Consider the following 15,296-nt stretch of genomic DNA (forward strand, 5'->3'; position numbering starts at 1 on the left):
GCGCCTGCTGAAACCCAGCCTTCCTGCAAGCCCTGCCTCCAATTGCTGCGCGATCTCCTTCTTTGGTGGAGGGGAGAGGGAGGGAGAGGGGGAAGGAGAGAGAGAGGGAGGGACCCCAGGGTAAGCTGCAGCCCACCCCCACCCCCCTCCTGATTGGGCCTCCTCCTTGCCAGGGCTGGAGACCATATAAAGGGAGGAGAGGGGAGGGGAAAGCGCGCGCGCGGGGAGGAGGAGGAGGAGGGGAGAGAGGCGCAAAAGGCACCAGCCGAGCCCAGCGCAAGGCCTCCCTCCCATTGGCTGCGATTCCCTTTGTGCGCCAGGCAGCTGCGAGCCTCAGCTCTCCATTTGAATGTATACAGGGCACTGGGAAGGGACCATTTCCATGGGCCATCTGTCTTACTCTAGCCCGCAGCAGCAGCAGCAGCCTCTCCAGAAACAGCAGACGCCAGCACTGCCAAAACCATCACCATCGCCACCGAGGAGGAGAAGGAGGAGGACCGCCGCCGCCGCTGCCGCCACCATCACCACCATCACCGAGGGATAGTTCCAGCCCCAGGGGACCACAGCAGCTGGCCAGGATGGTTTTGGTACACGTCGGCTATCTTGTTCTTCCAGTGTTTGGCTCTGTGCGAAACAGAGGTATCTCTTTATCTGTGCCTTTTCTGGTGGGGTTGGGTTGGGGGTGTGTGGAGGGGCGGCTGTAGGGATGAGGAGCGAGCAACCCCCCTCCCCCTCCCCCAAAATGACCTGGATGGTTTGGTGATGGGTCTAATGGAAGCCACTGGTTGTGTTGTCTTCTTACCTACAATTGGCAGAGAGGCGAAGGGGAGGGGGGGAGGTGTATATGTGTGTGTGTGTGAGAGAGAGAGAGGGGGGGAGAGCAGAGCAAGTGTAGTGCATTTAAGAAAGGGGAATGAGGGGCAGGGAGAGGGCAGCATCTCCTAGTGGTGTTGGGGGACCCGAGAAGCGCAAGGAGAGGGAGAAATCTGTAAGGAATCGAGGCGGGGGGGAGATGAGAGAAAGAGATGGGGAAGCGGTGGGAAGAAAGAGGAGCCGGAGGGGGGGGAATAGGGAATGAAAGAAGAGGCGAAATGGGGGGGGGGAGAGAGAGAAAGGGCACGAAGTGGGAAGGGACGTAGGGGATTGTGCGCGTGCGAGAGAGAGAGAGGGAGAGAGAGCGCAGGTGGGGAGATACCCCATTAGTAGGAAGGAAAATGTACCAGGATCGGAGATGTCAGGAAGGGAAATCTTAAGTGGATCGAAGCGGTGGGCTGGTGTTTTCGTTTTGAGAAACAGTCTTGTGTTATTCTTTAGAGATCTTGGATTGTATTTCAGAGCGATCTCGCCTTTTATGTAGAATAATGTATATCCCCCCCCCCAACACACAGACCCAGTGTCCAGTTAACTCCATTTTATATATTCTGGCGAGCCCCTCCCCCTTTCCCCCTCCCTCCCCTTCCCACCTGACAAATATAGATCCATGCCTGCGAGGAGCACTAAACTGCCCCTTTCTATATATGCAGATTGTAGGGAACTTTGCGTGGTGGTGGTTGGTGTGGTCGGAAATCGGAGGGTTTTACTTGGTGCCCATAGGATATAAATCCAGGATCCAGGATTTTTGGGGCTTTTTTGGTGTGTGTGTGTGCTTGTGCGTATTTTATTTTTTAAATAATTGTTTTATATGTAATCCCAAACCCCTATAAAACGAAAAGCAAATTATGAGCTCATGATGAGGCCAGCTGGTCTCATCCCTCGCTCTGCCTTCTGGTGAACTCTGTTCAGCCTCTTTTGTCTTCTCTCCCCTCTCCCCCCCCCCCAATATACTTATCCAGTGGATTTTAATCCTTTTTGAGGGGGTTCGGGAATCCTCCAACCCAGCCCTCCCCCTCTCTTTTTTGTGAGGTTTGACATAAGTGCCTGTGCATTCCCCCCCACCAACACCCCACTTTTCTCCTTATCGCATTTGAGCAGTTTCTAATATCCAGACCTGTCCATTCACAGAAGTGTGTCTTTCGATCTGAGATGCACCCCAATCACCTAGACCGAAATCCAAATTAACAGCAATTATTTTCCACCTCTGGATTTTAATTTAATATGGGATGTGTATATGGCCATTGCACATTTCCTCCAAGCTGTTCCCTCCCATTCCTATATAGCCCTCACGGACAACGGTTTTGATCCTCTGCTTCCTTTTTTTTTTTTTTTGGAACAATTTGTCCTCCTTCATTCCATGTGTTTTCTTTCAATCAAATTGAGAATGCATTTAGATGTCATGGCTGGTTCCTTCCCCCGCACCCCGCCCGGCACCCCCTTTCTCTTAAGAACCGTTTTTGCCTTAACTACATAATCTCCTTTCCGATTCCCACCATGCCTGCCTCCTCCCCTTCTGTGGCTCACGGCGGATCGAACCCCTAGGATAGAACAGCAGCGACAAAACCTCCCAGTTTAATTAAACCAGCTAAATAATATAGCCCGTTTTCCCTGGTAAGCCAAGGCGTTATGCTCATCTCCGCTGAGATGCGATCCATCAGTGAGGTGTGACCAGTTAATAGACCCCCCCCCCCCCAACAGACACACCATAAGAGAAAGAGTCTAAGACCCTAAGGCGAGACTCCTGCCATTGTGCTCCTGAGACCTGTGGGTTTCAGTAGTGACCCCACCCGCCACCCAAATCTCTTTGGGCCGCATCATTCTTAGGGCCGAATCCTGATCTCCGTGAAACACAGGTGAGGAGATGGAGGGCGTTTAAAAAAAAAAAAAAGTGGGCTTCCGAGACACCGGGTCGAAACAGGCATCAGCATCCCGCCCCCCCCCCAGCCTCGCACATCCCTCATTCTGCTGCTCTTGCCTTCCCCCCCTTTGCCCCTCCCTCCCCTCCCTCCCCTGTACATGTGTATGTACATAACAGCTTAGTTTCCGCACATGGTGGCATTTCTGTATTTCTGTTAATTGAAGCCTCTTCTGGTGTGGTTTTGGTGGTGGTGGTGGTGGTGATGATGATGATGATGATGGGATGACGACATTTTTTTTTTTTTGCATTGATCCAATTTTTTTTCTTTCTTTGTTTGTTTCCAAATTTATTTTGTTTCCTCATCGTGTAGATCAGTGAATGGTCAACCTGCTGCCCCTTCTGTTGCCTTGTAGTTCTCTTGCCTCTGCATTTAGCTCTAATGTTGACACCCCCACTCCCTTCTTTAACCATTTCCTGTATCCATCTGAAGAATTGCACTGGCCTTTTAAGCTGAAGTATCCTCTTCCGGTGGTGGTGGTGTTGCTGCTGCTGCTGCTGCTGCAAAACAAAACAAAACAAAACAAAACAAAAAAACAGGGAGGGGGGGTTGTTGGCTGGGAGGAGGAGCTGATGGTATTTTAAATCTGGGGTGTTGTCTCCCTCCCTCGCCTGCTCAGTTATCCTTGCATGACTTGGAAAATGCAAAGGATTATTTATTTATTTTAAAAAGCGAAAAGACAGAGAGAAGGCACTGTTTGATCACTTCCAAAAATTATGCTTCTCTGCAAAATATGATACTGATGTAGCCAAGAGCTTCTTCATCAACGATTACGGTTTCTTTAAAAAAAAAAACAAAACCAAAAAACCCCAGCAGGCTGTAATTTCAAATTCAGGTGTCATCTGGGAGAAAGGGGGGGGGGAGAGAAATTGCTTGTGTTCTTTTCCTCTGGGGAGAAGCGCCACCAGGAACAATAGATCCCACCTCTCTTTGGGTCTCATTGGCTTCCGAACACACCCACCGAGGAACTAAGGTTCTGGGGTTAGGCGGTATTTGCCCCTGCTAAAAAAAACCACCTGAGACTTTCTGAAAGAGGATACTGAGGCTTAAAGCTGAAGTCTTAAACCACCAATCTTCCTGTGAAAAAGAAAAAGGAAAGAAAGAATATGGTAGACAGACTGTATGCTCAAACCTGTTTCTCTTTAGCTGTCATTGTAGTAGTCTAGAATGGGGGGGGAGCAGGCCATTTTCCAATATAGCTCTAGTTTTATAATGCCATTTTTGTATCTTCATCCTGTTTAGCTAAGTACATTTGCACTGTAAATTCCTGTTAAGTGGATTCATTTTGCTTCAGTTGGGTGAAGGACAATTTCTTGGGGTTTTTGCTCCCCTCGCCACCCAAAATCTCCGCCCTAAACCTCTGTTCTTGTATTTGATCTTGGTTTCCCAGGCAAATTGACTTTGGCTTTGAATTTCTTACCAAAGAAAAGGAAACCCTTGCAAATTAAAGAAACCAAAACAACCCCCCTCCCCAATCATCGGGGGGGGGGGAGAGGAAAGGCTGTGCGAATGAACACCTTCTTTCGTTTGGGAGCACATTGTACATTGCACATAGATACACTCTCACAGACTCGCACACCTCTCTCTCTCTCCTCACCCAAATTCCTCCCTTCCCAACAGTTGAACTCCATCCGTTCCCTTTGCAAGCTAAACCCCACTCAGCACCCACAAAACTCCCTTGCAAAAACTGACCTGTCCGATGACTTCCTTTAACGCAACACAAAACATTCCCCCATACATGCACCATTTAAACACACACACACACACCTATTGGGTGGCAATTTGGACCCAATCCTTCTCTTTTGGAAGGGCCCAGTGGGGGCGTGGAACCAAAACATGCAAACTAACGAAAAGGAGGAAAGAGAAAAAAGGAAAAGGGGGGGGGGGAAACAGAGGAAAGTGGAATGCTTGCTTAGCAAAATGGTTTTCCATTCAACAGGGATAACATTTCTCTCTGCTGTGCTGAATTTTTTACTTCCTGTTCTTATTTTGTGGGTAAATTTTTTTCTGTATTCAAATATCCTTTGGTTGTGTATTTCTTCCACCTTTTTTCTTGTACTAAAACTTGAAGCATGGTCTGTATTTTTTTACATTACCTAGTTTTTTCTGATGTAAAATCTCTCTCCGTAGAGACATACCCTGCTGAAATGTAATGTGCAAGTAGCTGAAACATCTTATTCATTGTATGCCGCTTCCGTTCTGTTGCCCTTCCACGGCATGGTGGGCCCCTGTTGCCTTTTGTATTGTGTGCATGACAACATTGTTACAACACAGTTCCACTAATACTAATATACAATCTCTCAATAAAGAAACTAGTTTTCCTATATTAACCTAGTGTGCTTTTTCTATTGCTGTCCCCCACCCCATTTATTGTTGTATTCCTGCTGTTTTAGATTATTTCCCCCTCTCCCGCCCCCCCTGCTTCTCCACCCCCACCTCCTCCCCCATTTGAGTGAATGTTTCTTTCTTTTTCTCGGGGAGGGGGGAGTGCCACCAATATTGGGTTGGAGGGGGCGGAGTATGGCGTATGAATGTTCTTTCTCCCATATCTACCTTCAAGCATTCTATAACCTGTGAATACCAACTCTTTCTCTCTCTCTCTTCTCTTCTCTCTCTCTTTTTCTTTAGATACACATCCTATATTATCTTTTCTGTGGAGGTGGAGATGACTCTCAAATTGAGGTGCGCCAGCCTTCTGCCAAGCTTCCCCCCTCCCCCCGGTCAGGTGTCCCAAACATCTGGAGGGTGCCAGGTTGGCAAAAGGCTGGCAAAATGTACAGAGGTATGCATATAAATTGACACACTGGCGAAAAGTCCCAAACTGTTAAAACGCAGGAGGAGCTTGCTAGCTACTGGGAAATCCCAAGGAGAGGTTATGTGCTGAACATCACACACTAATGAGGGTGAACAATGACACCCAATTGGATGGAAAGAGGGGAAAAAAAGATATATATTTTGACAAATAGCCACTGATTTTTTTTAAAAAAGTATCTCCCTCCTCTTCACGAGCCTTCCTTTTGAGTTTGAGGGTGCGTGCTCTGTCCTGTAGGTAAAAACCTTTAGTTGTTGGTAGCTGAGGATGACCTTGGAGAGACGGAGGGGTGGGAATGGAAGTGGAGGTGTGGACAGGTGTGGGTTGCAAATGGACCCCCCCCCTAAGACGTTAAATTCTCCCCCTGGCATTGCCATACACCACTCACAGCCAAAGGTCCTTGTAAGGCTCTGAAAGAATAAGCACCAGATAGACTTTTAGACTGTTATCTTGCCCGGATGACATAGAACCAAACTAGATACCCATTCCATCTTCTTTCTCCCTCTGTTGATCGATGAACCAGCCTTTACACAGCTGTCTTTGTGTGTGTGTGTGTGTGTGTGTGTGTGTGTGTGTTTCTGTGCGTGTTTACATCCATGCAACACATACATGTGGGAAGCAGGTGCCAAGGAACACCCCCCCCCAAAAAAAAACCTATTCGCAGTGCAATCTGATTCATGCCTACTTGGAAGTAAACCCCGTCTGTTTCCAGTGGGGCTTACTCTCAGGTAAGTCTGTGCAGGATTGCAGTCCTGGAGGATTATGCCCCCAAACCGGCAGCCGTGGTGAAGGGGGTCACCCTTAAGTAACACCATTGGTCTCGTCTTCCGCTGCCTATGTGCCCGGGAGAGAATTAAGGGCTAGACAAAAGAAAGCCTAACCTCAGTCTCCCCTAAACAAAACCAGGGAAGAGGGGGGCGGGGAAGGGAAGGCAAAAGGTTATTGGGTGGGTTCATTCCTCTCCCGTCGCCTTTCATTCAGGCGGGGGGCGAAGAATAAATCCAGTTTGTGTTAAAATGTTCGAGACCACGCCAATGGTCTTGGAGAGGGAGGGGGGAAAGAAAGATTTAAAACCAAGTGGAGAAAAATGAGCATTTTTGTAATAGGCATCCCAGTTTGGGCGTGCAGGTGGCCAAGCCCCTTTCCTCCTGGCTCCATCCTTCCTGCTTCATGCACCTTTCCCCATGTATATCCTTAGTCAATCGTTTGGCCATTGCCTCCCTCCTTGTTTGACCATACAAAAGACACATCAGACATATTGCTTCTCCTCTCTCTGTCCCCCCCTTCCGAATGTAGTGTATGCTCTTTAGGCCTTTGTTCTTGACGCTGTGCTAAGCCAGGTCTGGCAGCTTAGCTGTTTGCTGTGACACACATTCATATTATCACCACACACGTTTTTTATATATAATATATATAAAAACAAAACCAGAGGCCAGGCTGTGCTAGCTTGCATGAAAGAAATAAATATCTCTAGATGCATGCCTTTTGCAAATCTCTCTGTGTGTGTGTATGTGTGTGTGTGTGCTAGAGGGAGGATGAGGCTGGCCATCCTTTAATGATGTTTTTTTAACCCCCCCCTTCCTTGCCTTGCTCTCCCCCTTCTGCCTTTCTACCCACCCTCCCACAATCTAACCATTTTGATTTTCCTTTGGGGAATGAGAAGCCATAAACACAAGCCACCCACCTCGCCAGAGGTATCTGGTTCCTGGCTCCGGCCAGAGGGGAATATATAAGACTACGACAGCTGTTGCCACCCCCCTCACGCCGTTCCCCACCCCACCCCACCCCACCTCACTCGATTCCGGCTTTTGTTCAGATAGCAGCAGTTTTCGCTGCATCAACGGATAACCCTCCGCCAGATCTGGTCCTAGAGATTAATGCCCACGCAGATCCAAACCGTTCCTTTGCTGCAGCTCGGAGAGAGTTTCGGCGCTCTTAATAAGGCCGGAAAAGCTGCTCGGTTAATAGGAAGTCATGCTAAGTCATTTGTCATCTGAGTACCACGGCTGACCTATCTCGCCAGAAGCACATTCTTATGAGAGCACAGGTGTATCTCTGCCACATCTCGCCATTAAACAACCCGAGGCCTCCATAGTTCATCATTCATTGAATGCATCTGCAACTGACTTCCCACAAGTCTTGGATATTCTGGTTTCCCTTCCCTCTTTTGTTTCGTTGACACTGGGTGTGAAATGTCTTGACAAGCACAGATCTCTGCCCCTGCTGTGGGCGTGAATGCTCACACCATATTAGGTTTTCTGGAGTCTGTCTATCTATCTATCTATCTATCTATCTATCTATCTATCTATCTATCTATCTATCACACCTTAGCCTAGCCAGGTCCCCCCCCCCCCACCACACACCTAAGGGTCCCCAGGATGCACTCTGTGAAGTTGATGAGGGATAATTCATTCTGGAGGCAGAGCTGGGAGTATTCCTTTGTCCATGTGTTCAGTTCAATGTGGAAGAACTTGGCACCCTGAGATTTCATTTTGAACAAGCAGACATGATGCTAGTCCTTGTGGTTGAAGGTTGGAAATGTGTGCGGGTCTGCCAGATGTTCAGAAACTTAACAGCGACATTATGCTATGCATGTTTACTCTGGCTGCAATCCTATTGCCTGCTTGGAAGGAAGTCCCATGGAACTGAATGGGACAAATGTCTGAGAAGACATGGATAGGGTTGCACTCTTGGTCCCACTGCACTCAATGGACTTTACACGCAGGTAAGTGTGTCTAGGATCCCTGGATCCGTATCTCTTGACTATTCCTTGTCCCTACTGGCAATTGAAGCCCAATTCTATGTGCATTCCTTGCTTTTTGCTTCCTTATCACCGGAGTATTTTAAAGTCTCCCCAAAACCTCCATTTAGAACAAATAATGCGATGTTAGCAAATCAAGGCCCACATAAAAACAAGCTGGCACGGTTGTTTTCCGAACATGGGTTGTAGGTGTTGCCTTTTTAATGCAATGTGATTGTTGTTCCGTTTTTTAAAATAAATAAATAAATAATCATGTTGTCTGAGCACTCACATTACCCTAGGCTGGGTTAAGTCTGACAGATATAGGGCACATTGCGCAGGGAGCATAGCCTTTTGAACACTGTCGAAATGAGTCAGACCTCTGCAAACAGAATTCTCGGGCATCTTCAATCCAGGTCAACATACAGTGGCCACGTATGCATGACCAGAAAAAAAAGGACAAAAGAGAGGTCAGATTTATGCGTGTATACACACTTTTGGGAATGATTACTGCAATTCAAGTACAGTGATACCTTGGTTCTCGAACAGTTTAGTTGATGAACAAATCTGCTCCCGAACACCGAAAACCTGGAAGTAAGCATTCCGGTTTTTGGACATTTTTCGGAAGCTGAACATTTGACGCGGCTTCCTCCTGAAGGACCCAGGTGGCGCTGTGGGTTAAACCACAGAGTCTAGGGCTTGCTGATCAGAAGGTCAGCGGTTCGAATCCCTGCGACGGGGTGAGCTCCCATTGCTTCTGCCCACCTAGCAGTTCGAAAGTACATCAAAGTGCAAGTAGATAAATAGGGACCGCTCCGGCGGGAAGGTAAACGGCATTTCCGTGCGCTGCTCTGGTTCGCCAGAAGCGGCTTAGTCATGCTGGCCATATGACCTGGAAGCTGTCTGCGGACAAACGCCGCCTCCCTTGGCTTATAGAGCGAGATGAGCGCCGCAACCCCAGAGTCGGACATGACTGGACCTAATGGTCAGGGGCCCCTTTACCTTTACCTCCTGAGTACAGGAAGCTCCTGCCGCCAATCGGAAGCCTTGGTTTTCAAACGGTTTGGGGGGGTCGAACGGACTTCCAGAACCGATTAAGTTCGAGAACCAAGGTTCCGCTGTAGATATAAATACAGGTTGACGTGGTGGAGAAGACATTGATTGACCCGGTGACCTATGTCCTGGCTCAGTCTGCTAGCCAGTCGGTACAGCACGAGACTCTTAATCTCAAGGTTGTGGGTTTGGGCCCCACACAGGGCAAAAGGATTCCTGCATTGTTGCAGGGGTTTGGACTAGATGGTCCCTTCCAATTCTACAATTCTGTGTTGAGTGGCCACTTCAAGGTCTTTGATATCCCCATGTACCGTTCTTTGATTTGAAACCAGACTCGGACTGGGCAGGCCTTCAAATAGAGAACTGTCTGTTGCTAAATAGAATAAAGGAATATAATAAAGGAATATATGGGATCTGTAGTGTGCCTTATGTCACATGCCAGGAGCTGGAGTGTTCTCTAAAATGTGAGACTAACCATATTCAATGGATATTCTTGATCAGGTCAAGGACCTGAGAAGTGGATCTTGAGCAGAGATGAACTCCCCGTGCTTGGTCATCCGAGGAATAGACCTGGAGCCCTCTTTGATGATGCAATCCCATGCAACACCTACTCGGAAGTAAGCCCTACTGAGCTCAATGGGACTTCACAGTGCAATCTGATCCATGTCTACTGAGAGGTAAGTCCCGCTGAGTTCAGTAGGGCTTTCTCCCAGGTAAGTGTGTATAGGATTGTAGCCGAAGGGACTTCTTTTTCTCTCTCTCTCTTAGCATTTCAATCCCAAATAGGGGCACTGGTTTTCATTCTGCTGAGCGCTGTGTGCAGGGTTCCACTAGGGAACAAGCACATAGCACAAATGCGGGATTTTATATTGGGTTCGGCAAGCGGCACCACAATGTGTAGCCACTCCTTTCTTTTCTTTCCTTTTAAGCAATCGTTTCTATCCCTTGAAAGGGCCAAGGAAGTTTTGAAAGAATCTGGGCCATCTCTGGTGAAAATGCAGAGGAGGTCATTTGTTTGTCATCACAGCAGTGCACATATCCTGCTTTGTCCTTCTCAGTGATCACCAGAAAAAATAATAACCATTATGCAAATATTCTGCCCGGTTGTATATAAGCCAGGAGCTTTCCTTGATGCAGAGATTAGGTTTGCTCACTGTTTGGGGTGGTGGTAGTTTTTATTTCTTGCTTTGCGTTAAGTTCACACCTGCAATGCACATTCACCTCTGTCCTTGCAAACAAGAACCAGGACTACCAAATCAGAGCTCCATTGCACCCTGAACCGAGGACTCCTGGTGTCAGTAGGGTGATCTCACTGTGGTCTTTGTGGATGCTATTTCTGTGGTGTCAGTCCAACCTGCTATGGCAACATAGCTGCCAACTTTTTTCCTTTCTTGCGAGGAATCCTATCCGGAATAAGGGAATTACCCTTAAAAAAGGGGAAAGTTGACAGCTATGTATGACAAATCAGAGAAAGGCAGGGCCGGCACTTCCATTAGCCAAAATGAGGCGGCTGCTTCGAGCCGGCAGATATTGGATGTCATGAAATGGCAGCAAATTTGGTTTGATATTGTAATTTTACTGCTAGGGAGCAGGAGGGGTGCTTGTGGGATTTCCTGCCTCAGGTGCCCAAATAACTTGGGTGGCCTTGGATAGTTTGGCCTGTGGAGAAGGGACCATTTCCTGCTCTGCCTCAGGCAGAAAAATGTCCTGAGAGGTGCCAGAACTGAGTTCTGGGGAGTTCCAGCTGAAAAAAGCCCTGTCCCAAAGCAATGCATTCTGGGAATAGCGGCAGTGACCAGAGTAGCAAGAGGCCAACTAGAGACCAGTGGACACAAGATAACAGACACTTGATATGCTGTATTTCTTAAATTAGGGGTAGGCAACCTAAGGCCCGGGGGCCGGATGCGGCCCAATCGCCTTCTCAATCCGGCCCGTGGACGGTCCATTAATCAGCGTGTTTTTACATGAGTAGAATGTGTCTTATTATTTAAAATGCATCTCTGGGTTATTTGTGGGGCCTGCCTGGTGTTTTTACATGAGTAGAATGTGTGCTTTTATTTAAAATGCAACTCTGGCTTATTTGTGGGGCATAGGGATTCGTTCATTTTTTTTTTCCTTTTCCAAAATATAGTCCGGCCCACCACACGGTCTGAGGGACAGTGGACCGGCCCATGGCTGAAAAAGGTTGCTGACCCCTGTCTTAAATAAATATTCTTTTGATTAAAAAAAAAAGAAGAAAAGATAACAGGCACTCATGTTTTTCTCCTGCTAGGGCTTTAGGAGGGTGGGTGGGTCCCATCCTCAGTCCGACATATAGATGTTATCTGCAAAAAAAAAAAAAAAAAAAAGGAGACTGAGATGCATTAGCACATTCTTATTATTAACTATTAATATGACATTTATATCCCACCTTTTTCTCTAAGGGTCTTAAGGTGGTGTACAATGTCCCCCGTCTCCTCATTTAATCCACACAACAGACCTGTGCAGACCCTCATTTAACAACTGAGCAGGTAGGTTAGACTGACAGACTGTTTAGGTGGAATCTTCTTTCTTGTAGTTTGAATCCATTGCTCCGTGTCCGCTTCTCTGGAGCAGCAGAAAACAACCTTTCACCCTCCTCTATATGACATCCTTTTATATATTTGAACATGGCTATCATATCACCCCTTAACCTTCTCTTCTCCAGGCTAAACATACCCAGCTCCCTAAGCCGTTCCTCATAAGGCATTGTTTCCAGGCCTTTGACCATTTTGGTTGCCCTCCTCTGGACACATTCCAGCTTGTCAGTATCCTTCTTGAACTGTGGTGCCCAAAACTGGACACAGTATTCCAGGTGAGGTTTGACCAGAGCGGAATACAGTGGTACTATTACCTCCCTTGATCTAGACGCTATACTCCTATTGATGCATCCCAGAATTGCATTGGCCTTTTTAGCTGCTGCATCGCACTGTTGATTCATGTCAAGTTTACGGTCTACCAAGACTCCTAGATCCTTTTCACATGTACTGCTCTCAAGCCAGGTGTCACCCATCCTGTATTTGTGCCTTTCATTTTTTTGCCCAAGTGTAGTACTTTGCATAATTCATCTTGTTTGCTCTGGCCCAGTTCTCTAATCTGTTAAGTTCATTTTGAAGTGTGATCCTGTCCTCTGGGGGTATTAGCCACCCCTCCTAATTTGGTGTCATCTGCAAACTTGATCAGGATGCCCTCAAGCCCATCATCCAAGTCATTGATGAAGATGTTGAATAAGACTGGGCCCAAGACAGAACCCTGTGGCACCCCACTAGTCACATCTCTCCAGGATGAAGAGGAGCCATTGATGAGCACCCTTTGGGTTCGGTCAGTCAGCCAGTGACTGACCCAAGGTCACCCAGTGAACTTCATGGCCAAGCTGGGATTCGAACCTTGGTTTGCCAGGTCCTTTGCCCAACACTCCCTGCTACACGGGGTCAAATATGGCTAGTTTGGTCCTTGATGTGATGTTTGGGGCTATAAACTGCCTTACAGTGATGCTTGAGGCACCTGCTCCCAATGGATCTCTGGCCGCGAGGTGCCTTTTCCATTGCTTCCTAACTGAACCTTAAGTAAAATAATAACCTTGAGATGTTCAGGATTGCACCTGGCCCCTTCTGCATCCTGTCACAGCTGTGCCCTTCTTCTGAGCCCACGTGATTGGGGTGTGGGGAAGGGTGTGTGGCTGGAGCCAGGACCGAAAGAGCAATTGGAGTCCTACAACAAAGGAGTCCTCGAGTCCCATTGGAGGTAGGGAGCGACAGCAGGCTTGAAGAATCCTGGGGAGGGAAGCTCTTGGCGAGTCCCGGGCAAGCCGTGGGAAGATGTGTCCAGTTCTGGGCACCACAGTTCAAGAAGGATACTGACAAGCTGGAACGTGTCCAGAGGAGGGCAACCAAAATGGTCAAAGGCCTGGAAACGATGCCTTATGAGGAACGGCTTAGGGAGCTGGGTATGTTTAGCCTGGAGAAGAGAAGGTTAAGGGGTGATATGATAGCCATGTTCAAATATATAAAAGGATGTCATATAGAGGAGGGTGAAAGGTTGTTTGCTGCTCCAGAGAAGCGGACACGGGGCAATGGATTCAAACTACAAGAAAGAAGATTCCACCTAAACATTAGGAAGAACTTCCTGACAGTAAGAGCTGTTCAGCAGTGGAATTTGCTACCAAGGAGTGTGGTGGAGTCTCCTTCTTTGGAGGTCTTTAAGCGGAGGTTTGACAGCCATCTGTCAGGAATGCTTCCATGGTGTTTCCTGCTTGGCAGGGGGTTGGACTGGATGGCCCTTGTGGTCTCTTCCAACTCTTCTATGATTCTATACTCTTCTATGATTTGGCTTGGTTGATTTGGCTGAGGACGTGACTGGGATCGTAGCCAAGCTGTGCCGATTCCCTGCAAAGTAAGGTGGGAGGCAAGTTTAAAGAATCAGTGGTTGCTAGTGGTGATGGCTGCATTCTTTCTCCAACTTTCAGAATGCCTCTGAGTGCCAGTTTCTGGAAACACCAGGTAGGGAGAGTGCTGTTGCAGGCTTCCCTAGCCCAAGGTCACCCAGTGAGTTTCGTGAAGGAGCGGGGCTTTGAATTATGGCCTCCCAAGTCCTAGTCTGACACTCTAAGCAAACTTTTTCAGCAGGGGGCCAGCCCACTGTCCCTCAGACCTTGGGGTGTGTGTGTGGCTGGACTATATTTTTTGGGGGAAAGATTAACGAATTCCTATGCCCCACATATAACCCAGAGAGGCATTTTAAATAAAAGCACACATTCTACTCATGTAAAAACAAGCTGGTTTCCAGACCATCTGTGGGCCGGATTGAGAAGACGATTGGGCCACATTTGGCCCACGGGCCTTAGGTTGCCTACCCATGCTCTAACCACTATAACAGACTGAATCAGACATCTGATTGGCCACTGTAAGAACAGGAAGCTGGCGTAGATGGGCCATTGGCATACTCTCCAATATTTCTTCAATGAAAATAGGGATGCCCTATTCAATACTACTACTACTAATAATAATAATAACAATAATAATACTCCGCCAACTGCCGCATTTTTTGCTCCATAGGGCGCACCGGACCATAGGGCGCACCTTGTTTTTAGAGGAGGAAACAAGAAAAAAAAATGTTTTCCCTGGTTTTCCTCCTCTAAAAGCCCTGCTTTTTTGAGGATCAGCTAAAAGTTTAGCAACTTTTTTTGCAAAGGGAAAAGCCCTGGTTTTTTTGAGGATCAGCTAAAAGTTTAGCAGTTGGTTTTTTTTTTTTTTTTGGCAAGGGAAAAACCCTCCTTTTTTGAGGATCAGCTAAACGTTTTGCAGCTTTTTTTTGCAAAGGGGGAAAAGCAAAGCTCCTTTTGCAAAGGGGGGAAAGCAAAGAGGAAAAGCCCCCTTTTTATGGGGTTCAACTCACATTTCTGCAGCTTCTAAAGAAAAAGGAGCCTTTTCTACAGTTTCCAGACAGATAATCTAATCAGCCAGTCACATGTCACTGGGGAAACAAACAACCACCCTCTGCAGCACATTCAACAAAGGAGGGTGGGGCAAGAGGACAGGGCTGAAAGGGAGCCAGGGACTCTTATCTCTCTCCCGATCTCTTGCTGATCAGCTGCTGAGCGGGTCCTTTCAACACTCCCTTTTCTCTTTGTCAAATAAAAAGCATGATCCTCTTTTGGCTTCTGGGCAATTCAGCTCCAGGGACCACCATTCGCTCCATAAGACGCACAGATATTTCCACTTACTTTTCAGGAGGAAAAAAGTGCGTCTTATGGAGCGAAAAAATACGGTAACCCCCATCCACTCTCAGCAGCTTCCAACATACATAAAAACATAATAAAACATTAAACATTAAAAAACTTCCCTATATCAGGCTGCCTACAGATGTTTTCTAAAGGTTGCATCTC

General features: G+C 47.4%; 1 protein-coding gene across 2 annotated transcripts in view; it reads left to right on the top strand.

The window, feature by feature from the left end:
* The first annotated feature begins 235 nt into the window (after window positions 1–235).
* Window positions 236–15,296, top strand: part of RNF165 (ring finger protein 165) — an 80,570-nt gene continuing 65,509 nt past the window's right edge. The window contains exon 1 of one of the 2 annotated variants that reach the window (XM_033164423.1): window positions 236–639. In XM_033164423.1, the coding sequence (XP_033020314.1) occupies window positions 579–639 (61 nt within the window). In that variant the 5' untranslated portion in view covers window positions 236–578. The remainder of the gene's footprint in view (window positions 640–15,296) is intronic. The other variant, XM_033164422.1, reaches the window with a different exon arrangement.

The sequence above is a fragment of the Lacerta agilis genome, chromosome 11 (genome assembly GCF_009819535.1).
Source record: "Lacerta agilis isolate rLacAgi1 chromosome 11, rLacAgi1.pri, whole genome shotgun sequence".
Lineage (NCBI taxonomy): Eukaryota > Metazoa > Chordata > Lepidosauria > Squamata > Lacertidae > Lacerta > Lacerta agilis.